General features: G+C 47.6%; 1 protein-coding gene across 3 annotated transcripts in view; it reads right to left on the bottom strand.

Moving 5' to 3' along the window:
* Positions 1 to 5,624: 5,624 nt before the first annotated feature.
* The window catches only part of TRANK1 (tetratricopeptide repeat and ankyrin repeat containing 1), a 98,850-nt gene continuing 79,951 nt past the window's right edge, over positions 5,625 to 24,523 (bottom strand). For all 3 annotated transcript variants that reach the window (XM_070577329.1, XM_070577330.1, XM_070577331.1), the window contains 7 exons: positions 24,383 to 24,471; positions 20,414 to 20,517; positions 20,169 to 20,301; positions 15,285 to 15,430; positions 9,319 to 12,362; positions 8,358 to 8,456; positions 5,625 to 7,198 (listed from right to left, as the gene is read on the bottom strand). In XM_070577329.1, the coding sequence (XP_070433430.1) occupies positions 7,098 to 7,198; positions 8,358 to 8,456; positions 9,319 to 12,362; positions 15,285 to 15,430; positions 20,169 to 20,301; positions 20,414 to 20,517; positions 24,383 to 24,471 (3,716 nt within the window). In that variant the 3' untranslated portion in view covers positions 5,625 to 7,097. The remainder of the gene's footprint in view (positions 7,199 to 8,357; positions 8,457 to 9,318; positions 12,363 to 15,284; positions 15,431 to 20,168; positions 20,302 to 20,413; positions 20,518 to 24,382; positions 24,472 to 24,523) is intronic.

Below are 24,523 nucleotides of genomic sequence, written 5' to 3'. Positions count from 1 at the left end.
AAGGAACGCAGGTCTATCAGGTTAAACAGCAGGCTTCCTGTGAACTCTTAACCTCTGTGTTGTTAGGGGTGGTCACTGGGTGGGGAGACGGTTCCTCAGGGCGCCCACTTGGCCTTATGTCCTACAGTCAAAACCTCCAAATCATGTTCAGAATAACAAGATCAGGTAAAGCCAGGCTCAACTGCTTAGGAAAGATATTTATGGCAGAAGGGAGAGCAGTTCCCTGCTGCACTGGTTTACCCATCCTCTGCATCATGAACTTAAAGATGACCCCAGGGACACAGATTTCTGGTAACTCATGGTATCAATCTAGGGACATATTTAAGGCATCCCAGATGCCAGATCAGCCTGCTAGAGAAGGCCAAGGAAAGGTGTGTGTGTGTGTCTCTCTGCGTGTCTGTGTGTGAGAGAGAGAGAGGGATTGAGATGCTAGACGTGGAGGTTAAGATGGTATCACAGAGAAGCTCTGAATGCTGGCTTCCTGTCCTGCAAGGCCCCTAAGGAAGTGCATGAGGGGAAATGACCAAGAAGAGTGGCACAATGCTGTTATTAGCTAAATATTGTGCCCCAAACCTGCAAAAGAGTTCATAGCCACAGGCCCCTCAAGATCACACTCCAGTAGTCAGGAGCCCCCTGCTCCAATTCCCCACGGATGTGCTGGGTCCAGGGGGTGGCCAATGGTAACTATTTGGGGAGGAGGGGTGAGAGCTTGAATGTGTGGCTGGAATGTTCATGTACTTGTTCATATACATGCAAGGGAGGCCCTTCATGGTGCAGGATGAAGCAGGGTGAATCAAAGGGATTGGGGGGGAAGTCTCTCTTTGTATTCTAACCCCAGGCCCCAAAAATGTTAGGGGAAGGCCTGCCCTTATGTGACAGCCAGCAGTGCTGGGAGCCAGCACCCAGGAGCTGAGTGGAGAGAACCCTGTGACCTGGTCAGAGTAACTCCTCCTGCAGGTTGCCCTGGCAACCATGTCTCAGCTGCTGGTGAAGCCCTGTATGGCCAGCTGGATGTCAGGGTCTGGAGGGGAGGTGGCTAAGATGCCAAATGCTTGGTTCCAGGGATGGGTTCCAGGATCCCTCAAAGTACTGGGGTACTATGTATTAGGGTACTAGGATCTCCACTAGGCTGGGGAAACAGGTGGATGAAGCCCTTTCCTTCCAAAGGCAGATTGTGTAATAAAATGGGCTCCCTTAGGGAGTTCTGCTCACTGACCTCAACAAACACCTCACTTTACACATAGTGTATTACTTAGTAACTGTCACTCTCTCTTTGGAGAGTTGTTGTGAGACTTAGAGATCACAGATGGAACACGCCTAATAGTACCTGACACATAGTAGGCCCTTGTTTCAGGTATCTGTTGCTGCATAACAAACCACCCCAAAACTTAGCAGCTCAAAACAATGTGTTTTATTAATTCTCATGATTCTGGGGGTCAGGAATTTGGGCAGGTACCAGCTGGTGGTGGTTCTGCGTCATATGGCATCGGCTAGGGTCACTGGCTTGGGCTCATTCAGTGGGCACCTGGGCTGAAACGTCCAAGAAGGCTTCACTCACATGAATGGTGCCTGGGTGCCCCTTCATGTGGCTTCCACATGAGGCCTCTCCACCTAGCTACCTTGGGCTTCTTCCCAGCATGGTGGTCTCAGGATAGTCGAATTTTTACATGGCAGCTGGGTTACCCTGAAGAAAAGCAGAAGCTGCTTTTAAAAAGCCAGACCCAGAGTCAAAATCAGCACAGTGTCACTTTTGCTGCATTCTGTTGGCCAAACCAAGTGATAAAGGGTGGGGAAAGAGACTCCACCTCTTGACAGATGGAGTAACACACACATAGAGGGATGGGAAGGAATAGACAGTGGCTGTCTTTGAGATCTACCTACCATAGCTCTCAGCTCTTTATTCAGCTATGAATTTGTGATTTTCTTTTCATCTTTTCCACCCCCTTTTCCAAGGAAGTAGCTAGGACTTTAGTCTCCCTCAGTCCAGGGGTGAGGCAGGGGTCAGGGGATGTCATCATCAAGAGGGACCTGAACTCACCCTCATGGCAATGCAATGGGGAGGGGGGAAAATTTCAGGGGTGATGGCTCAATGGTTTATCTACAGAGGCTGGACCAGATGCCCCAGGGCTCCCAGCATCGCCAAGATCAGTTCATAAGGAGAAAAATTGCTCATCTCCTCCAACACGCTGGCAGCTCAGACAAAAAATGTGTCAGTGGTGGCCACAATGAACTGAAGGAGAGAGGGACTCCCTCATTTTACCCACACCACATAAGCCTCTTAAGACTGAAGAGACCCCAAGGAAGCAGAGGGTCCCCCAATAATGACTTGGGTTGAATTTCCCACCTAAGAGGGCTCAGAATAGGATTTGAATTAATTTAAATAAAATGTGACATTTCTTGTACAACTGAGATTTGTGTGTTTTGCACTACTGTTAAACCATTCAACCCCAGGATTATCAAAGCCATACTGAAACCAGAAGGAAAGCTAGGAAGCTCACGTTCAATTCTATTAACATTTAAAAACAAAAATGAAAGACCTCAAGTGTGTACTGGGTAAAACCTGGAAATCGCTTTGTTTGGATTTTAACACTGAGTGTTTATAACCTTGGTCACTGTCCTGGACCACAGGAGTGATCCCCAACTCGGGCCTGGGAAAGCCCCTTCTGTGAGCTCCGGAGGGTAGAGTACAAGCCCTGTCCATTTCCTGACCTCATACCTCTCACATCCCCATGAGCCCTGTGCCTACCCGGCAGCAAGGATCAGCCCCTGTGGAGGAGCCCACTCCACGGCACCAGAGAAGTTAAAAGCTGACACGCTCTAGCCAGCAGGAGACCTTGGTGACAGCCAGGAGCTACAAGTGCTAATAATCCCTCTTTCCATGCCGAGAACAGGTGTAACACACGCTGTAAGTTACACAGAGCTCCACGTGCAGGTGCTCTTGCAGTGATCAGTGCTGCCCAGGATGCCCAGCACACCTGGGGCTCATTTTGAGCTGCAAGTGACCACTCTGGGGAAACTGAGGAAGGCTGGCTAGGGAAAGGTAAATGTAGCATCTCCAGCCCTAGATTCGGAGGTAGGGGAGTGGAGAATGGGATTCCTGTGTGTGAACGACAGTATTCAGGGTCAAGGGTGAGGGCATTAAGGGGAGAGTAAAGCCAGCAGTTTCGGGAGCTGCTGTGCTGTGCTGTGCTATCCACAGGCAATGACTTGGGGCAGCTACCTTGTCCTGTCCTTGGGGGTCAGAGGCCAGGCTGCCCCGGGTGAGTGACAGTGGAACACACATTAGTTTCCTTGCCAGGCATTCCACTTTCCTATAGGAGAACACTATTGCCAAAAGCAGTGAGAAGTTGAAGGCGGTGAGCTCTATAAATGCCCAAGTGCCGGTCAGTGCACACTACGCACTGTTAATGAGCAGGGGTGACGGGCTCCAAGAATCGCTGGCATTTGCCGTTGACTTCAGCATCTGCGTCCTCAGTGGAAAGAGTGCTGGCTGGCATCAGAAAACCCAGATCCAGGGCTCAGCCCTGCCCCAGACTGGCCCTGCAGCCCAGAATAAGAAACAGCATCAGGACCTCAGTTTCCCCATCAGTGACTTGATAAGGTTCTGAGGTGCCAGCACAGAGGTGGAGATGGTGTGGGCTCCCACATCAGTGTCCTTCCTTCCTTCAGTCACTGGAAGACTGGAATCTTGCTCCCAGAGAGAACTTGAGGAGAATAAGGGCTCTTGGCTAAGAACCTAAGAATGGTCAAGCCAAAGCACGTGTGTGCTAGAGGGAGGAGGAGGGGAACAGCCACCAGAGGCACCCAGCCCCTTTCCTTTCCCCAGCAGGCCTCAAGGGACCCAAACAGCATTCTGAACGGTGAACACCGGCTGCAAAGAAGTGGAATCAATATCTGAGGCAATTAGAAAAATAGCTGATTCTTCACGACAGGTTTTTAGAAGATGAACTGTCCCTGAAAATTCATTCCCTTGACTGGGGAGATAGACAGTTCGCATGCATGTGCTTATCCAGCAGCTGGATACACAGCGGGGCCCAGAAGGCAAGCTAGCAGGAGGATCAGGACAGAGCCAGAACTTGGGGGAAGCCCCCATGCAGGAAAGAGTTGACAAAGCAGGCCTGACTGCTATCTTTTGAAAAGCCTGCTTACAAGGTTGGCCCTGGCTGCTGTCTAGGAACTTGGTTTTCAGGAAGGTTTCCACTGTTTCCAGAAATTATAAGAGTGGCTCACAGTGCCAAAACTGTTTGTATAAACAATACGGTGTATGGTGAACTCCTGTTTTCCTCCTGAGACTTTGGGTATTTGACAGATGCCTACATGACCAGCCCCCAATAAGAACAGGGGGCAGTGAATCTCTAATGAGCTACTCTGATTGGCAACATTTCACACATGTTGTCACAGTTCATTGCTGGGGGAATTAAGTGTGTCCTGTGTGACTCCACTGGGGAAGGACCCTTGGAAGCCGGCACCTGGTGTCCCCCAAACTTCACCCAGGTGTCTTTTCCCTTTGCAGATGGTGCTTGGTGTACTTTTGCTGTGATAAATGAGAGCCACGAAGACAGCTGTATGCTGAGTCCTGTGAGCCCTCCTAGTGAATTGCTGAACCTGGGAGTGCTCCTGGGGACCCCTGACACATCCGCCCATCTTGGATTTCCAGGCCAGGCCTGGGACACCAAAGCCCCTGCTTCTGGCCTGGGCCTCAGGACTCGGGTCATCAACGGGAATTATGGATTCTGCTGCCAAATTCCATTCTTCTCCCCACAACCTCCACATCCACACTCTGAGGACTCTCACAAGTTGAGATGGATTCTTGGGAGTTCTCTCAAGGTAATGCTATTAGGCACTGCTGATATAGAAGGTAGCAGGATCAATCCTCTAACCCAGTTCTGAGCCTCCTAGACCTTAAAACGCAGGACTGGAGGATCCTTTGCTTTCTAAGACTCAGCTGTCCTGCTCACTCAACACAAGCAAACACTGAGATTACCGAAGACCTGAGCAGGTTCAAACCCACGGCAACAGCCTACAGAATCACTCTGCGTAAGGGCAGGAAAAAATCTTAGACCAGTCAATTTCCCAAAGGGAGAAACTGAGGCCCAGCTGGGTTATGTAAATGCTGCTACCACCCCATGCAATACATATTTCTATCATTGCTGCTTTTCTACATTCTCATCTCTCCCCCACACCAGATCATGAGTTCCCCAAGAGTGGTGCAACATTTAGGCACTCAGGGAGTACTGAACAGATCTAACTCACCCCGGGTTACACAGCTCATTAGGAGAAGGACAAGGATTCGACTCGAGGTCTCCTGCCTCCCAGGGCAACGTTCTTGTTAGGGAGTAGTTCCAATACACGACACTGACAAATCTCCTTACCGTCCGCAGCCTGCACGCTCAGGAACACCCAAACGGGAAAGAACTTGCACAGGCAGGACCTCAAGAGACACTGCAAACAGCTGCGAGTCCCCGGGCTGAGCTATATTTCTCTGTCCCTGGATGTCTTGATCTCAGAAGGCACAGCAAACTTCTACCGTGGTCAGCATCACCCAGATGACCAGAAAGAACCAGCTCCAAGACTGACCCCTTTACTCTCAGAGTGGAGATTGGAAATAAACAAATGGACAGCTCTAGGCAAGAGAAATGACTTAACTTTATAAAAAATGTGATAATACAGCAAGATTTGATTGGGGTTTTTTTTTTTCTTTTTCTGGCAAGTTTGTAAAAAACACTTGGAATAAAAATTAGAAACATAACCTAATAAAAATTAGAAGCATAAACGTTTCAAGGAAATAGAATCATTTAGAAAGACAACAAAGAGAAAACAACCAGCGGCAAAAGCAGTGGCAACATGGGGAGAAAGCTGATTCTGTTGTGATGACACAACAATGAAGGACCAACGTGAACCTGACCTTCTGCACCAGGCTGAGCTGAGGGGTGGGGAAAGGGTGGGGAGTAACCACGAGGCATGAAAGTTTCCCTAATGGGACCATACTGATGGCCACTGGCCCCGGGAGGTGGGGGAGCAATGGGCTCCTGCAAACAGGCCCAAGTCCCTCCACTTTCAGGGTCTACCAGCCACAGGGCAGTGATTCACAGCCAAATCCCTATGGATTGGCACTGTAAAGCTGGCTTCCTCCTCTGTCCACTTGTCCCTAACCTGCAACTCTGCAGGTCACTGTCCCACCGTGGTGAGCTCAGCAGGAGGAAGCTCATCAGAATGTCAACCTAAGCTAGGACGGCAAACTTGCCAGGGAGAAGCAAGAAAACTAGACATACAGGGCTACACACAAAACACCTTTTGGAATGTCGGCACCGTACCCAAGGTGGAGTTAGGACCACCGTGGAGAGGCAGGCTGAGAACCTCCAGCAACATTCCCCAGCCTCTCCTTCTTGGGGGAAGGTCCTGAGGCTAGACACTGGGGAAATTCTTGACTACATTCTGAGGTAATCTAACTATGACTCGCACAGATAGCTGAGAATGGTCACAAAAAAATTGGTGGCAAGAAGGGCAGAAAATTGCCACAGAGAGAAAAGGCTAAAATATACAATGGAAGGAACCATACTACAAGTAGGCTCAGAGATGACCAGAGTGTGGCCTGGGTCAGGGGTGGCCAGCAGTAGGGCCCACATGGGCCCTGGGCACACACAGCTCTTGTACTACTTGAGGTCACAGCCACATGAAAGGAGATGAGGGACTCAACAGAGGGCTTCCCGACCCAGGCTAGCAGCAGCTCTGAGGCGGGGGGTTTCCCTTTTACTGACTCATGTCACGACGGTGACGAGCCAGAGAACCCGGGGCCTTGGGGTGGGGAGTCCCAAGGTTCCCTTCAGCTATGACTTCTCCCATCTGAACAAGCTTTAGGGGGAACTGATACTGCTAGACTTGAACTTGGAAAGCACTTAAGAGATCCCTGCAGGTAAGGGAGCAATAAGACCCTAAACCACCACTGAAAGAGAAATAGGAACAAAAAGCAAAGGTTTGTGGGACTCCCTTCCTATTTTATGCTAATTAACATTCTTTTTCTCTTCCGCCTCAGCACACAGAATTCTAAGTCAAGATGGAATGTTCTGAAGGTTTAGAAGGCAGCAGCTGTGTGAACGTTAGTATTTTCTCCGCTTTCCACACTTCCGCTGACGGCTTCTGGGACGGAGCTCGCCAAAGTCTTCAACTTCATTTTCATAATCATCTTCCTGAACAACACCTGTTGAAAAAGCAAACGACAGAAACAAAGTGCAGAAAGATGACTTTTTCACTCCACTGAGAAATACAACATTCTAGTAAAACCTAATGTCTCTGAAATCATTGCTTTCAATTAAAGAATATAAAAAAAGTCTTCCACCAGGTGCCAGAGAGAGAGGATGCTTCTTTGAGTCCTGACATTATTTTCCAGGCTGAGAAACAGCCAATGTAAACACTCTTCTCCGGAATTAAGTTCTTTTACAGGCTGGTTCCTCCGGCCTTATGTTAGAGACCCTTTAAACGGCAAAGAAACCAAACACAACCTAAAGTCAAACACAGACTTGAGTTGGAATACCAGTTATCTTCCTTTTGAAACAATCACAAAAGTCAGAGTCCCAGCAGGGACTATATTCTAAAGATTTTTTCTATTGGCATAGACATTTATGCCAAGTCCCTTCAAGTTTTCTCCAGCGGTGGGGTCTGGATTTTCCAGTAGCATCTGGATTAGGAGGACTCCCAGAGGGCAATCTGGGGCAGGTGATATAGTTGGAGCAAGAAGAAATGAGGTCCAGTCAAGAGGGGGCAGCAGTTAGAATGGGCAAGAGGAAAGACTTTCCAGAGCATATAGAACATGGCAAGGTAATTCTGAGCTCAGAAGAGAAACCTGATTCACTCTGCACAGGCCTTTAACCCTCTGTAGGCAGACGCGTGTAGGTTTCCCCAATGATTTTGTTTTGTCCACAAATTTGTTTAGTTCATATCCCCAAGCCCAGAACAGTGTTGATTCATACTAGACACTCAGTAAATATTCATTGACTTACATGAATGGTTGATCCAGGCAAACATATTTATCAAGAGATGGTTTTGCAATCCTTTGTCTATCCTTAGGAGTCACTGTATTGAGTATGAATAGTGACTGAACGTCATCGATAATAGCTCATGAGTGGCAAAGTGGTTTTTGAAAAAGCAACTAACGTGAGCCCAGATTAACGGCTCTAACAGTCAGACGGGGAGACTCAGATACTACGTTGCTAATAATTTGACTCACTGGGGGCGATGCTCCAAGACAGTGAGCAGCCACTATTGACATCACAGGCAGCCCCACTTCAAATTGACCCGGGAGTCAGCAGAACCAGCAACTAGAGACCCAGAACAATACCCTGGGAGGAAGGACTCCTTACCTTCCTGCTTCAAGTGGAGCTCTGTTTTCCTCAGCCACTCCTGCGCCTTTCTGACTGACGGGGTCAGAACGTCGACCTGCTGAGTCATGACTTCCTCCGCTATGGGAACGAAAGAACAAGGGCTCTGAGTGAAGGGGCCCCTGCAGGGACTCAGACACCCAGTCCTAGAGCCAAAGCCACCACCTCCCAAGAGCCTGTGTCTGTGCCTCTCCTGAGGAGAACGACATGGTAAGGACCCACAGCCACCTTCTGCCACAAACATAAACTACAATAAAACGCCAGCCTGATGCCGTTGCTGTGTGTCTCTAGAGACTGCCAACAGCAAATCTCTCACGGAAGCTTTTGTTCAAAATGTCATTCAACCTTAAACTTGAGTGTCTGAATTGTAGAATGATTTTAAAATATGTAATTTTACTAATTTTATACACAGCACACTTCCACTCAGTGTTGCTAAGAAGTAGCTAATAAAGAAGTTAGAGGAAATGTGATTCAAAGACCACAGAATTCGTATTATTAAAGGCTCACAGTGGGTACGGTTGAGGGACGCTCCTAAAAGGAAGAGAACAGCTACGCGTCTCCAGATCTTAGTCACGGGTTCAGCACACAGTAGGTGCTCAAGAAATGATCACTGAATGAATGAATCAGAAGCTTAAAGAGTTTCCTCAAGATTTTAAACATTTTCCCTATAGCCTCTCCACAGAGTTAGTTAGCGGGCCCTTTTCTGTCAGCAGTGCCAGGGGAAACCATCCTGGCCCGAGACAGAGTTTTCATCGGGGGAGGGGTGGTCCAAACAATGCCGTTTTGCTGTAACTTGAGAACACACAGTCCTCACTTGTATTTCTGTTAAGGCCAAGTTCTATCATCCCAGGTCGGACAACCCCTCAAAGGACTTGACTCTGACATGCGTTCTCAAAGTCCAGGTTCTAACATCCCCTGGAACCCATTTCTGAGGGCCCCTTACCTCCAGCCCAGGCCTTGCGTCTGTAGAGGTCCTCCACCATATCCAAAACCTTCTCGATGCTCTCCTGGACCTTCCTCTGCAGCATGTGGCTGTGCTCTTTGGAGCCCAGGTGACTGGAGACCCACATGCTCTGCTCAATGTCCTGCACCACCAGCTTGCCTTCCTCAATGGCTGGCTCCACCTTCTCCCGGAAAAATTCAGAGTATTTCTGGTAAGCCACTTGCTGCCTCTGATGGCCTTCTAGGTGGATATGCTGCTCATAAGACTCACTGTTCCTCTCCCAATACTCCTTGTCTTCCAGCTCAGCCCTGGAAAGGGCCACAGCCTCTGAAGGCGCTCCCTCAAATGCTTTATCGGGAGCGAAATAGTTCTCAGGACAGCAGGTGAACTTCACTCCGCACAGGTCACACTGGGTCCTGTCAACGTCGGCCTTTTTGAAGTTGCCGGCCCTGGGCTCCCCAGTCTCCTCCCTGAAGTGCTTCTTCTGGGCACTCGCCCTTCTCCAGCTGATGCACAGGGACACCACCAGGCACACTCTTCGCAACTTCCGCTGGATGGAAGCCTTCCACTGCTTCTTGGAAAGGATGGCAGTGAGGAGGTGATCTTGGTCTTCTGATACCAGCTCGTTCGTCTCATTCTGACCAAACTCAGACTGTGGTTCAGCAAAGTAGTGCACGGGGTCCACATAGAGCAGGCGGTTTAATTTGACCTCCTCATGATAGAGGCCACGGATCACAACCCCTTTGGTGTGCATGCTGTCCCACCGCCAGTAGCAGTCCATCAAGTACTCTTCATCCCGCTCAAGGAGCAGGTCCTGCAGCGCCTCAGCCACAGACTTATCATCGACCGCCATCAACACCCGCTTCACCACTTTCAGGAGCCTCTCAGGCACCTGGTGTGGGCTGTCCACACTCATCAGCTTCAGCTTCCTCTCGATCTCCTGGAAGTGGTGGTACAGAAGAGTCTTGCAGTTTGGCTGCAGAACCTCCTTGGCATTGACCAGCATCACCAAGCACAGCACCAGGGTCCGCTCTGCCTCACCAGAGACTACATAGTCTATGTCACTAAAGGCATCGAGCAGAACATTGAAGTTCTCATTCTCATCACCGCATAGCACCTTGACGAGGTAGGAGAGGTGGTACCGGAAATTCTGAATGGCTCTTATCACGTCCTTAGGTTTGTATCCCTGGATGATGGAGAACACGTCCCCGAGCTCTTTGTCCTTGCTGAACAGGAACTCCCAGTAGTGTAAGAGTGCAATGTAGCTCTTGGGGAGGCACAGGATGGTATTCTTCCAGAGGCAGGCCAGGACCGCCCCGCAGTGAATGAACTGGAACTCCAACAGGGCCACTGTGTTTCCGATGCTGGGGATGAGTGGCTCCTTGCACCTCTTAACAAGGACGTTCATGAAACGGAAAAAGAGCCTCTTGCAGTCTTCTGGGTTCCTGTACACATAGAGCTGGTCGATGCAATTCTCCAGCAGCCGGATGAAGCACAGGTGGGTCTTCTCGGCACTTTCATCGTCCTTGTTGGGCGCCAGCATGCCGAATTTCCCTTCTATTCCTTTCATCCTGCTGCCTCGTCCCCTGCCCCTTTCCTCTTTTTCAGACTCTAGAGCTTTGAGCTCCCTGTTGTAGTTGTCCTCCTCTTGGTGGAGCAGCTTTTCAAAGTCCTCCGGGTAGTTCGAAGAGAGAAGGAAAGCCTGCATGGCGCTCAGCCACAGGTCTGTAGACTCCCGGCGGCTTCGTACACTTGCGTTTTGAAACAGAAAATGGATGTACTCTTTTAGAGCAAACTTGTAGGATCGGAAGAATTTGTAATTTGGTTTGAGGATTTCTTTGCATGCCATGATGTTTTCTGACAACACTCTCTGATGGAAATGCTTAGGGAAGAGGACATTCAGAAAGGATTTGCAAAGGCCATACGTATCTGTAGATAAAATATAATCGATTTCTTCAAGTTCTTGAGCTAAAATTTTAGGGAATACCTTTTTGGCTTCCAAAAGCAGTCCATTGATTGCCACCAGCTGCATTTTTGACTGAACCAAATACTTGGCCTCACAACGCCGCAAAGGCCTGTGGAAATCTTCACAGTTTTCATTCTCGCATTTTAAGCCTACAATAAACTTCATGCAGACCCCGGGGTAGGTCCTCCCAAGCAGGCTCCGTGTGACCTGACACAGCCTGCTCAGAAGGTGTTTCTTTAGGGCTAATTTTACTTGCTCAGTCATTATCAAGAAATGGTCTTTTGTTTTCTTCTCTTTCAAGTTTGAATCCAGGTCAAAAATTATTTTTAATATGGGTCCAGGGTCATTCTGAGCCATCTGACAATACTCGGCATCCACCTGAGAAATCCCAAAAAACTCAAAACAAGACTTGACCATTTCCTTTTCCGCATTGTTGGTCACTTTTTTAAGGGCCCTGACCAGATCGAGGAGGACTTCCAAGCCCCCTGGAGCCAGGGCCAGGACCTTCTCAGGCTCGGCCTCACACAGATAGGTGGCTTCATAGAGTGCTTCCACTACTCCAGCCGAGTGGTTGAGTTTGTGAAACTTGAAGAAGGCGTCCTTGAGCTTCTGAAAGTCTTTCAGGATTACCCCCTGCAGGAAAAAGGCCTCAGCAATCCCAGACAACTGACTGGTTTGATGGTAGAGATCAACGGCTTCTCTCAGAATGGCCTTGGTATTTTCTATGTCTGAACCACTGGCCACATTGAGGCGGGCAGCCTCCAGCAGACACGAGGCCTGGAAGTCCTTGTCGGCAGTGAGCCTGGCAGCCTCCAAGAGGTAGCCATGTTGCTTCATCAGCAAGGCAGCCTCTTCTCTGCGACCTTCCCTCTTCAGCAGATCTGCAGCTTCTGCTAGCCGTTTCCGAGACTTCAGGAAGACCAGCTGGTCTTCTATGTCCAGCTTCGAGAGGACGACCATCATCTCCTTGATCTTATTTGCACTCAGGTACTTTGCTGCAGCCTCCAAGTATAACTGACTGGCAGAATAGGAGAGCTTGGATATGGGAAGGCTCTTGGCCTTTACCATTTCTTCGTACCTGCAATGACAGACACGCAAATGTCAACTCATTATTACCTAATAGAAAATTTCTTCCAAAATACAGCACAGAGCAACTTACATAAGATTCTCACATGTAGATACAAACTACAAAATAGGACCTCCACTTATCCAGCATCATTATAAATGCTTCATTTTATACTGACAAAATTAATTATTTATTCCCCAAGGAACTGAGCATTAGTGTGTTTAATTAATGAAATATAATGGAGTTGCAACCTAAGCAAGTGAAAGTTAAGTTTGAAAGTCAATCTGTAGGACAAAAGTTAGGCACAGTCAAAATTGCCCCTGAAAAAAAATCCTTTAAACTGTCATAAAAGCATGATAATCCTTTTGGGTATACAATACTGTTCAGTGTGATATGTGATTAATGAGAAAGGATGAAGATGGAAGCTACACACAGGCCAGTGAGTGTATTAGTCTTCCTCTTCTTATCCAACCTCTGATTCTTCTCTTTTGCCAGGTATGCATGTGGTTGAGTTAGTGTGAATTCATGAAGTTCTGAAGGGGTCCCCTTTACTCGGCTGATCAAAGTCAGTACATCCCACACGACCAATTTTCAAGGCACTGGAACAACCCAACAAAACATGCTTACTTTTGAACTCTTGCAGGACAAAATATATTTCCTCACAACCACAGAAGTGCCCAGAGACCTTATGATGCCCCAGAATTATCCTGTAAATATCAGATTTCCTAGTATAAACAGGCCCTCCGTGAAGGAGTGTAAATAAAGATAAAGGAGGGGAATATACTTCTCATGTGAGTACTGGCTGATGGAGTAGGGAGTATTTTTAGCAAGTTTAAGGAACCATCTACATATTTTCTTTTCAAATCTAAAATGTCCTCAGTGTATTTTGAGTCATGCCAGTTAGCAATTGAATTCTACATCCAGTATGCACAGCCTCCAAAAGACACGCAGATATTTCTAGTGTGAGGCTCCAGTTAATACTCAGACTACTGGGGCCGGCCCTGTGGCCAAGTGGTTAAGTTTGCGCGCTCCACTGTGGAAGCCCAGGGTTTTGCTGTTTCGGATCCTGGGAGCAGACTTGGCACCACTCGTCAGGCCATGCTGAGGCAGCGTCCCACGTGCTACAACTAGAAGGACCCACAGCTGAAATATACAACTATGTACTGGGGAGATTAGGGGAGAAAAAGCAGAAAGAAAAAAAAATACTCAGATTAAGATCTCAACTCAACAATTCATTAAAAACTCTCAGTTGTATACCTCAAAAAACCTGAAAAAAATTAAAATAGTAATGAAAGACCAAAAAACAAATGTTTCTAGGGAAAATCTATGATTATTCAATGCTCTTCTGGAAAAGTGAGAACAGAAGGTTAAATAAATAATTGAAAGTATCAAAAAAACAACTCTCAGTCGGTTTTGTCATATGAACTCACAAGAGAACTGGCCTGGTCAATTACTCACAACACCACTGCATAGCACCCTGCTGACTGGGTACCCAATAAATGTCACAGCTGACACTCTGTATGGACTGATAGTTTGTGTCCCCTAATCCCCTAAAATTCATATATCGAAGCCCTAATGCCAAGTATGGGTGTATATGGAGATGTGGCCTCTAAGGAAGTTATTAAAGTTAAATGAGGTCACAAGGGTGGAGCCTTGATCCTATAGGATTAGTGTCACCAGAGTGAGCACATGCTCTCTCTCCAAATATAAGCACCAAGGAAAGGCCATGTGAGGACAAAGCGAGAAGGCAGCCATCTGCAAGCCAGGAAGAGAGCTCTCACCAGTGACCCAGTTGACTGGAGCCTTGATCTTAGACTTCTAGCCTCCAAAACTAAGAGAAAACAAATTTCTGTTGTTTAAGCCACGGAGTCTATGGCATTCGTTATGGCAGCCTGAGCTGACCAATACCTACTGATTGAGTATATCATACACATGATGGTACCCAAGACCTGGATAAAGGAATATGCTCAATTACCAACCATGGTACTGGACACCCACTTTTCCATTTCCAAAAATAAAACTCAATATCTATCTATGTGCTGGTTATACAAGTATATTACTTTGTGAAAATTATGTGCACTTTTTTGAATAGATGTTATACTTTAATAAAAACTAACTTAAAAATAAAAATCTCAAGTTTGAACATCTAGGTCAATTATGTTCATTTCATTACATGCATAATTTGGTAGAAAGAAAAGAAATATAGAACCAACCCATAGCCTACTTTTCCAGGAGCTGAGAGTAGACTCAAACCCCTGCTGAGCAGAAATGTAGATAGCAGACTCTGTCATTCTTGCTGTCTCATATCACCAGGAAGATCTCCCAGAGCATCAACCACAGGCTGTTTCTGGATTCCTTGCCAACTACTAACCCCACCCATCTCCACTTCACCTTTGGAATATTAGCTGAGCTAAAGGTTCAGGGAGGCCTCTACAGGTCATGTATAAACTCATGTGTCCTACAACCGAGGGTGTGTGTACACACATATCATACACATACATATGAGTGTAGGGCTGAGCATCTGCCAGTAGATAATGATGAAGCAAAATCCTGACTTCCCACTAGTGCTCTTACCTTTATCCATCCACACATCAGCAAAACTGTCAGCTTAGCAGGTAAAGGTGGAGCGGACAGAACCGTCATTAAGTACAAAATTGTCATGCATGTTATATATACACTCGTAACATACCCTTCATCTTCTCTGTCCCTTCCCTTCATGACATTGTGTCAAAGCTTATAGAAAGAGTGGAAAACACAGAGTCCTGCTCTCAAGGAGTTCTTGACCCAGCACCGAGGCCACCACTCAAGTAGAAGGTAGGCAACATGGTCAAGCAACTTCAGAAGAGCAGGATGGCACAACCCAGGGCAGGTTGTCCCCATGAAGCAGCGAGAGGGACAGAGAGGAAGGGGAAGGGGGAAAATAAAACCACCTACTTTTCCACTGCAATAGCAGCTTCTTCAAAAAGCTCCTCTTGGCAGTACATTTTGAGTGCTAGATCAAATTCCTGAATCTGCTCAAAGCATCTGAAAGCTTCTTTGTAGCACTGGCTTCGCTTATAGAAATAGGCGGCATCTTTTATCTAGAACAGAGTGAAACCTTACTCGTAGAGTATTCAAAACATGACTTTTTATCTTAAAAATAAGCCAACACCATGAATAATAAAGAGGATGATCATATGTCTGCTATTTGTTAGAATCCAGTGACAAATACTAAAACATAGGTAATATTAGGAAAACTAATTCTTTATAAGGAGAAAATAAAGTTAGATGCCAACCTCACACCATACACAAAGGTAAGCTCCAGATGGATTAAAGATCTAAAGGTAAAAGATACTGGAGGAAAATGTAAGAGACTATCTTTGTGACCTTGAGGTAAAGAAAGTTTTCAACAAAACCCAAAATGCACAAAGTTCAGGGGAGAAACTGATGGATTTGACTACATCAAATGGTTCAACAAAAGACACATGAAATAAAGTTAACAAGAGAAGACAAACATTAACATCTAGACCAGCAGTCAAAAAGACCTTTCTGTGAGGATGGAGATATTCTCTATCTATGCTATCCAATATAGTAGCCACTAGCCACATGTGAATAGTGAGCACATGAAATGTGGGTAGTGCAACTGAGGAAGTGAATTTTTTATTTATTTAATTTTAATTTTCACATGTAGCCACTGCACTAGACTGGGCAGGTCCAGACCATAAAATGGATTCTTGCAACCACAAGAAGAAAACTTTCCTGAAAACACAACAAAAACCAGACAAAGGACATAAACTGGCAGTTTGCAGTGGGGGAAACTTGAATGACAAATAAATGAAGATGTTCTACTTCATTAATAAACAGAGAAACGCAAATTAATATCACAGGGAGGTACATCCATCAGGACTGCAAAAATTAGAAAATCAGATCCCATTGAACATAGTCAAGAATGCGAGGAACGTGGAACCCTCAGGCACAAAGTGGTACAGCTGTTCTGAAAAGCAAAGTGGCTTTCACTTTCACTTAGTGAAATTAAGTATAAGCACACCCTGGGGCCAGCAAGCAATACACCTCCCAGATCTCACCCGCAACTGGAAGGAGACACACTGCATCACGGCACTGTGTGTGGCGACCGGGAGGTGGTGGCAACTTGGACATGCACCACTAGGGAAATGGGTAAGTCAAATGCAGTAGATGCCCACTCTGGAACACTACCAGCAGTCAGAAACCTGGCCAGACTGTAAAACCATAGCGGGGGGTGAAAAAGGTGAAAAAAATAGAACAAGATGCTCTATTTAGACAAGCTTAAAATACATATGTATAGAAATACTACTTATTCTTCAATTATGCATGCGTATGGGGACACACATTACATGCATTGGAATGGCTGCCAGTGAGAAGAAAATAGGAATGGAGACTGGCCACAAAGAAGAAGAGGATGAACAAAATAAAACCAATGGTAGGTTTGCTGTGAACAGAAGAGGAAATCCCACTCCTCTTCCTCTCACACTTCCCATCCAACCCATCAGCTCATCTTGCCTACGTGACTCTCCCAACACTTCCCAGATATGACCCCTTCCCGCTACCTCCACCACCTTCGTGGCAATCCAGGCCACCATCTTCTCAGCCTAAGCCACCACTAGAACTCTCCTAACTGGCCTTTCTGCTTCGACTCTTGCTGCCTACACACCTCTCCACAGAGCATCAAAATAATTAGTTTCATGTCACTCCTCCAGTCAAAACCTTCCAAGTGCTCCCCATCACACCGGAACAAAATCCAGTCCCTGCCATGGACAATGAGGCCCCACATGACTTGTTCTTTCCATCCTCTCTTGCTCATTTTACCATTTCCAACCCGCTCACTCTGCTCCGGCCAAACTGGCTTCCTCGCTGTTCTTCAAACTTGCCCACACACTCCCACCTTAGGGGTTTTTCCCTGTGAGGTTCCTTGGCCCGTGATGCCCTCCAGCAGCTGTTCTCAGAGTCTCTGTTCTCAGCCAGCTCCCTGACACGCCCACCCCAGTCTAAAGTAGCAACACCTGACACACTCTCGCTCCTTACCTAGCCCTCATCACCACTGACATCTTCTATACTACCGGCTTGTCTGTCATCTCTCCCCCACTAGGGAGGGAAGCTCTGCAGAGGCAGGGGTCTCTGCTTTGTTGCCTGCTGGTCCCTGAGCACCCACAGTGCCTGGCACACAGGAGGGGGTCCATCTATTTGCTGAATATTTAATGTCATCATTTTACCTGCTGGACTTGAGGTGCAAAGAGAAAATAAAAACAAAACCAAAATGAAACAAAGCAAAATATATATGCCAGGCCCTCTGATAAATCTTAGCTGGGTTTTATTTAATGAGACAAGCTACACAAAATGCCAAAATATAAACAGGATTCAGGTGTGAGGTTCTTCTACGTCCAGAAACCTCACAGACCAGGGAGCCCCTAGACCCATCCTGCCACATCAGCAAAACCCCATAACCAGAACACCCCATCTTTTTCCTCTCCTTGTCAATGCTGATTACCCAGAAGAAAATTCCCTGAGAGTGAATGCAGGTGCCAAGTGTGCGCCCAAATGGAGAGAGAGAAGAGAGGGCCGCCTCTAAGAGGCAGCTCCCTACTCTGGCCTGTTCTGTTCCATGAGGAGGTCCCCACCTGCCATCCAGAGCAAGGGCCTTGAGAGGTTTCCAGGGAAACCAATCTTGCTCTTTGGAGAGGGGCAGAAAGCAGGCAAGGCAGAGGAACTCCTGAAAGGAAATCTCACACTCCTACAGCCCCCCACAAACATTTCTTCCCAGAGGTAGCACACATTTGGGGCTGGGAACAGGGAAATGATTTGACTTAAGGATTTTGACAAAGGCTACTGCCAAGCTGGTCAATTTGAATCATGCTGGTCAGTTTGGTGGGATGACCACAAGAGGTCTGAGGATGGCTGACAGTTGAACAGCCTTCCAGGGAGGGGTCTAAGCAATGAAAGGGACCAGACTCTTTCCTGAATGGGGCTTGGAGCTTCTAGAATGTACTGGTGAGGGAAGGTGGAAGAAGCTGCCACCAGTGGTCAAGGCTGTGGCAGCAGAACAAAAGAGGGGGCTGTACCTCCAAGAGCAGAGTGGCCTCCCCATCTGGAAGGTGCTGAAGTTCTGGAGAAGGGAACAGGGGCTGCACTTACGGCCTCCTGTTCTCCCCCCGCCCCCCTACTTTCAGAGGCAGAGCTTGGCAGGCTGGGAGAGGCAAGGTGAGCAGATAAGGAAGGAGTCTCTGGCCCAGTCATGGCAGGCGCTGGTAGGCAAAAGAGAAAGTGATAGGTTTAGGCCTCTCCGCTGTAGTTGTCACTGTTTAGGTTCCAAGCTGGTGGCAGTGGAGATTGGAGGGTGGGGGCTAAGAACATGGAGAGGTTGGAAATTCTAGTTCTTGGAATCTTAGGACCCAAACTCCCACCCACACTGAAATCCTTACTCCATCCTCATCTCCTATCATCCTGACGAGTCACATCCCATAATAAACATGAGGCAGGGCAGGCAGCATTGGGAAGCCTTATCTTCTTTGACCCTGACTTGGGACCACATTTCAAACTTTCAAAAGTAGGTCCCACCTCCACCTCGCCCAACGGCAGAGGAGCTCTGGACCCAGGACTTCCTACAGTTCACATACAAATGTGGAAACCCACCTTCCTACTGGAGGGTCATAAAGCCTGATAGAGGGGGAAATGCAAAAGCCACACGTGGGCAGGCGTTCTAGAGCAAAGCTTCTCAAACCACCTGTGGTGAAGGACCAGACGGTTTTACGTGTCCTCCAATCCATCACAACTGATACACTAAAAACACATCACGTAACGTACAGCAGGGTGACTACAGTCAATAATACTGCACTGTATATTTGAAAGTTGCTAACAGAGTAGATCTTAAAAGTTCGCGTCACAAGAAAACAAATTTTTTGTAACTATGTGTGGTGATGGACATGAATTAAACTTACTGTGGCGATCACTTCTCAACATATACATATATCGAATCATTATGTTGTACACCTAAAAGTAATACAGTGTTATATGCCCATTATATCTCACTTTAAAAAAAAAAGAAGAAAAATGAATCACTAAGAAAATCATCCCACTTGGATGTTATGGCAATGCCAAATTGCTATAAAAACTCTGCAGGCTTTCATCTTCCATGTTAATCTTGTTGCAGACAAATAACAGCTTGTGGCCTGTCGCCAGCCTGCTGACCACTCTGTGCGTGGCTGTGTTCTAGACTAGCAGCTCTGTTCAACAGAACTTTCTAGAATGACAGAAATGGTCTCTAACAATAAGCACTTAAAATGTGGCTAGGGAGACTGAGGAACTGAAGTTTTAGTTTTAATACATTTTAATTAACTTAAATTTTAAATTAAATAGCCACATGAGACTGGTGGCTGCCAGAGCGGTTGGTGCAGATCTAGTGTAATTAACTGGGAACATAGAAAAATTGCCATGTAAATGCCAGGCCATTCGCCCAGGCCAACTCCAGACTGAACATAGAGAGAAAGAAGGCAGGAATACTCTAACCCTCATCTTCCCTTTGATTTGAACATTTGGCTTCCCTGTAGTTAATATCAGGTCTCAAACATTCCCACAGATGTGGACACACACGCACACATATGCGCATGTGCACGCACACATCTTTGGAGCCATGTAAACGTTTGAGCACGTGGAGAGAGAAGGGTTACCCTAGAGTCAACACGGCCAGGCTCTCTCTCTTTAGACTGGAGGCCCCTTCTGACACAGCAGAGGCTGAGGGTCGCCCCTCCAGCTGCCGAGTGAAGCCCAGCTCTCCCGGGAGCAGCCACGGGCTGGCGCCGTCCATACCTTTCCCAGCCTCTCGCTCAGCTGGGCGCAGAGCTGGAACTCCTTGGCGTAGCTCAGACACTTAAGGGACAGCTTTGGTTCTTTGCACTCCAAATAGGTCTTCGCCAGTTCCAAATACTCCACCTGCTTTTCCCTGGGAGGAGGGAAACAAAACAGAGCTTCCGTGGAATGTTGATCTAACGCGAATACATTTAACCCGCGTGCTCTCCTCAGAGCAAAGCTGAAATGACCCCCGAGACTCTTACCTGGGGCTGACTTTCTTGGATTTCATGTTCAGGGCGGTGTCGTGGGCCAGCGCCAGCTTCTCTTTCTCAAACGCACCTCCTTTTTGGTAACACTTGGCTGCAACCTGGAATAAGCGAAAGGTTTCCATTCCCAGTAAGGTAAAGGAGGTGCCGTCCAGACCAAGAGTTACAGCATGCACCCCACATCGGCACTGACAAAGCCCTGAGTCTCACCCCTCTTAGCCAATCTGCGGGTCAAGCAGGAAGGTGCCGACAAGCTAAAGAAAATGGCCTCAGAGGATACAGCCCAATAGTGTTACCAGCTAACACTTCACCCTCGAGCTTCCTTTTGGAAGTACCCAGAAGCCATGGAAAATATATAATACATATTTTCACAGGCCACCCTAATAACACCCTCATTCAATCTTCAACAGCCATGTGCAAGAAGTTTCATCCCTCTCGTATATACTAACAGCCTCAGGTCAGAGACACAGAGTGATTGGCCCAAAGTCACCCAGCGGCTTTTCAGGGCTCACCCAGGTCCTCTCTAGTTGGTAACTACAAAGGCTAACTGGCACTGTTGGTGGAACTGCCACGGCACACCTACTGTGGGTAGAAATGGGGACAGAGATGGTGTCACGACACGTCCCAGAAGAGAACTGACCAGATCCTTGGGACACGCACATCTGTGTTAACCACATAGAAGGTGGGCAGGCAAGTGTCACAGGGGAGTCACAGTGCACTCCAATCCCTGCCAGCAGAAAGCTGCTTTTCTAAAACAGGAATGCTAAAAGCAGGTCTCAAAGCAGGCTACAGTGCAGAAAGTTCACATTCTGTCCAGTATATAGAGATTAGGTCTCAGCGTGGGCAAGGGACAGATTAAGTGGCACTTACTGATAAAGTGGACAGGAGGGCCTCTCTCTCCCTCAGGCTCTTTGCTCCAGCCTCCCTGACCCCATGTGCCTCCTTTCATCCCCGTGACCTGTGCCATGCTCCTTTCTGCCGCAGGGCCTTTGTACACACTGTTCCCTCTGATTGACATGCTCTTGTTTTCCTCCTCTGCCTGGTTAACTTCATTCATCCTATAGGTCTCAGCTCCCTTACTCAAAGCAGCCTTCCCTGGCCTCCCCGTCCAGGACAGGCGGTTCCAGGGGCAGCTGGTCTCTCATCTGTGACATGTGCATCAGCTGGAACTACGCACTCTTCTGTATGCCTGTCTTGCTCACCATCATATCCCCACGTCCTGAACACAATGGTTGGCCCATAACTCTACAGGAATCTCCTGAATCAATGAATCTCAAGTGGTTTCCATTTATATGGTGGTTCTGAAACATTCATTGACATGCAGCCAAAAAGTCAATAAACCACCTGAGTCTTGAAGTTCTTTGGCAGAGTCAAAATAAAGTCAGGTGAGGAGAAGGCTTTTTATAACATTCTCATCTGTGCCAGCTCCCCTAAAAAGATTTTAGAGTCAAACATTCAAAAGGTATTTTTAGCGGGATAAAGAATTGGAAATTCATGGGCAACACGTCTGGCTAACACCAACAGTGGTCTGAAGGGATTCAAGAGAAGGACTGTACATGGTTCTCCAGTTCACACCGTACCTGCTGCCCACGTTACCCGTCCCTACCCTTTCTCCAAAAGCGAATTCTTGGTTTTATGACAACAGCCAAGTGTTCAGTATTTCTTTCCAGTTATAATAAGGATGGGTAGTGAATAAAATTTTGAGTCTCTGTCAACTTCTGCAGCTAAATACTCCATATTTATGGAAATAGTTTCCAGACACACCCAAACGTACAACAGTGCAAATTCTGCTTTCTTACCCCTACAACCCATTGCAGGGGTGGCCACAGTCCTTCACTCCCCCCGTATCCATCCACACACCTTTACAGTGTAACTCGAGAGCTTCCCCCATCAAGAATGCTGCCCATTTCCCCTGCCTTCATATCTGGGCTGTGACTTGCTTTGGCCAACAGAATGCAGCAGAAATCCTCAAGAGGCCTTTGTGCTTCTGTTACTCTCTGTGAACCCTGCTCAGGCATCAGGTCAACAAGCCCAGGCTAGACTGCTGGAGGATGATGGGCACGCGATCCAGGAACCCCATTCACGCCCATCACCTGAGCCATGACGCAGCCAACCCCCAGGAGCAGACCTGGTGCTGACTGGCAGCTGAGTTCAGATGCGTGAGTCACCCAGCTGAGACTGGAAGAACTACTCAGCTGAACTCAGCTTTGCCAGCCCACAGAACTGTGAGCCGCATAAGTGACTTGTTTTAAGCCACTAAGTTTTGGGGTTGTTTGTTATGCAGCAAAAGGTAACTGATAAACCCCAGATGTGAGTTACTTGCTGTAGACTTAAAACCATTTTCCCTGCCACAGCGGACAACACCCTCCTAAGAACTGAGAATAGGAAAACTCTGACAGTGCCTTTTCCCAGGCATGTCAGATGGAAGACCCCTCGAATGGTGGTTTCCATTAAGTTCTGACTTGCAGCTTCATTGCACTCATCACTTCCCAGTACCTCCACTGGGGTCCATCTCTATGAAACTCCAACGAAAACATGGATCATTAAAGCAGCAGGACAAGCCCTTCAGAGAAATCACTGTGTCAAAACATTTGCTCAGAAGTGGCAAGAGAACCCCAGACACTTTTTCCTGTAACGTTGGAGGAGTTGGACCTGAGTCTAACAAAACCTCAAAGTCTAGCATGAGCACTGAGGCATGGAAAGGAAAGAAAGCGATCTGTCCAAAACTCAGCTCCAGTTGCTCTCTCAGGAAGCACTGCCTACAGATGCAGGCGTGGAGCACTCCAGGTGCCTGGGAGGACCAAAACGTCCATTTTTGTGTGGTCATGCCTGTGATGGCAGACATCGCAGGGTAGTTACCCACAGCTCTTTGTTGCCTGATGGCAGAACCTACCTCCTGTGCAGAGCTGTGATTGCTAGTGGGATTTCTCTCCCAGACTCCCTTGCAGCCAGGAATGGGCATGTGACCTAGTACTGACCAATGAGATGTAAGGATAAATCCACTGGGGACTTCATGAAAAAAGACCAGACTGTGATAGGAACGTGCCTGCCCTTCATTCCTGCTGGGGATGCTGCTGGGGAGAATTGGGTGCTTGGCATGGCTACAAGCATCTATTGCAACCATGAGGGGGACATCTCTCATAAAATGCAGATGATGCATGGAAGAGATGGAATGAGACTGGGCCCATGTTGACTTTCCTGAACTGCAGAACCAACCCTGAGGCCAGACTTCTTGTTACTGGATGAAAAACACCACTCCCATCATTTTCATAGGATGTTTGGGACCTCCAGGTGAAGACATCCTTAACACTGCATCACGGGAGAGACACATGCAGTGGTGCACCCTCTGCGACCATGGGACGTGGAGGGATGCTGACTGCGGGGAAAGGGATCAGGCTCTTCCAGCTGGTTTCAATATTTCAAGAGGACTAGCAGGGACAACACTTCCCGGGAGAAGACCGCTCAGGCTCGCCTAGATGGCTTGTGGCTGGAAATCAGTCAGCTCAGTCTAGTGATAAAGCTGAACTATGCCCACCAGATTCAGAATGGCAGGCAAGTCTATGTGTGATCAATTTGAAAAACAAATGAGGGGACCAATCTGTCGCTGTTTTAAAATGCAGTATGATGACAGCAAAAGCTTTTAGGCATAGAGTACAGGAGGGAAAGAAAATAAATAGAAGGATTTGTTGGTGGGGCAGAGGCCATGACCTTGCATTTTCCTATCAGCACTTGGCCAAAATGAAGGCTTGTCATGCCTGCTTCTGGGGAAGGAGCAGGACGGGGAGCTCTCCTCATCATGGGTGACCTGATGCTTCAGAAGAAGTGGCACAAGCGCTATTACCCTCACCCTGTGTTGGTGACAAACGTTGATGGTGAGAAACCTGCCTGTGAGGCCTGATGGGGCCACCGGATACAAAGACCTCATTGCCCCCCGCCCCGGCCCCGGCTCCGGGTCCAGCCCCTTACCTTCCAGCACTGGTGTTTAGCATAGTAATCTCCTTGTGCGATCCACTCCTTAGGGGTTGAGGTCTTAACAAACATGCTATCATCCAAGTCTAGAATGAAAAAGAAAAGTGGGTTTGCTTCTCTGGGTGTTCATTCACTTAA

The sequence above is a fragment of the Equus przewalskii genome, chromosome 15 (genome assembly GCF_037783145.1).
Source record: "Equus przewalskii isolate Varuska chromosome 15, EquPr2, whole genome shotgun sequence".
NCBI lineage: Eukaryota > Metazoa > Chordata > Mammalia > Perissodactyla > Equidae > Equus > Equus przewalskii.
This window is presented reverse-complemented; position numbering and strand designations above follow the sequence as displayed.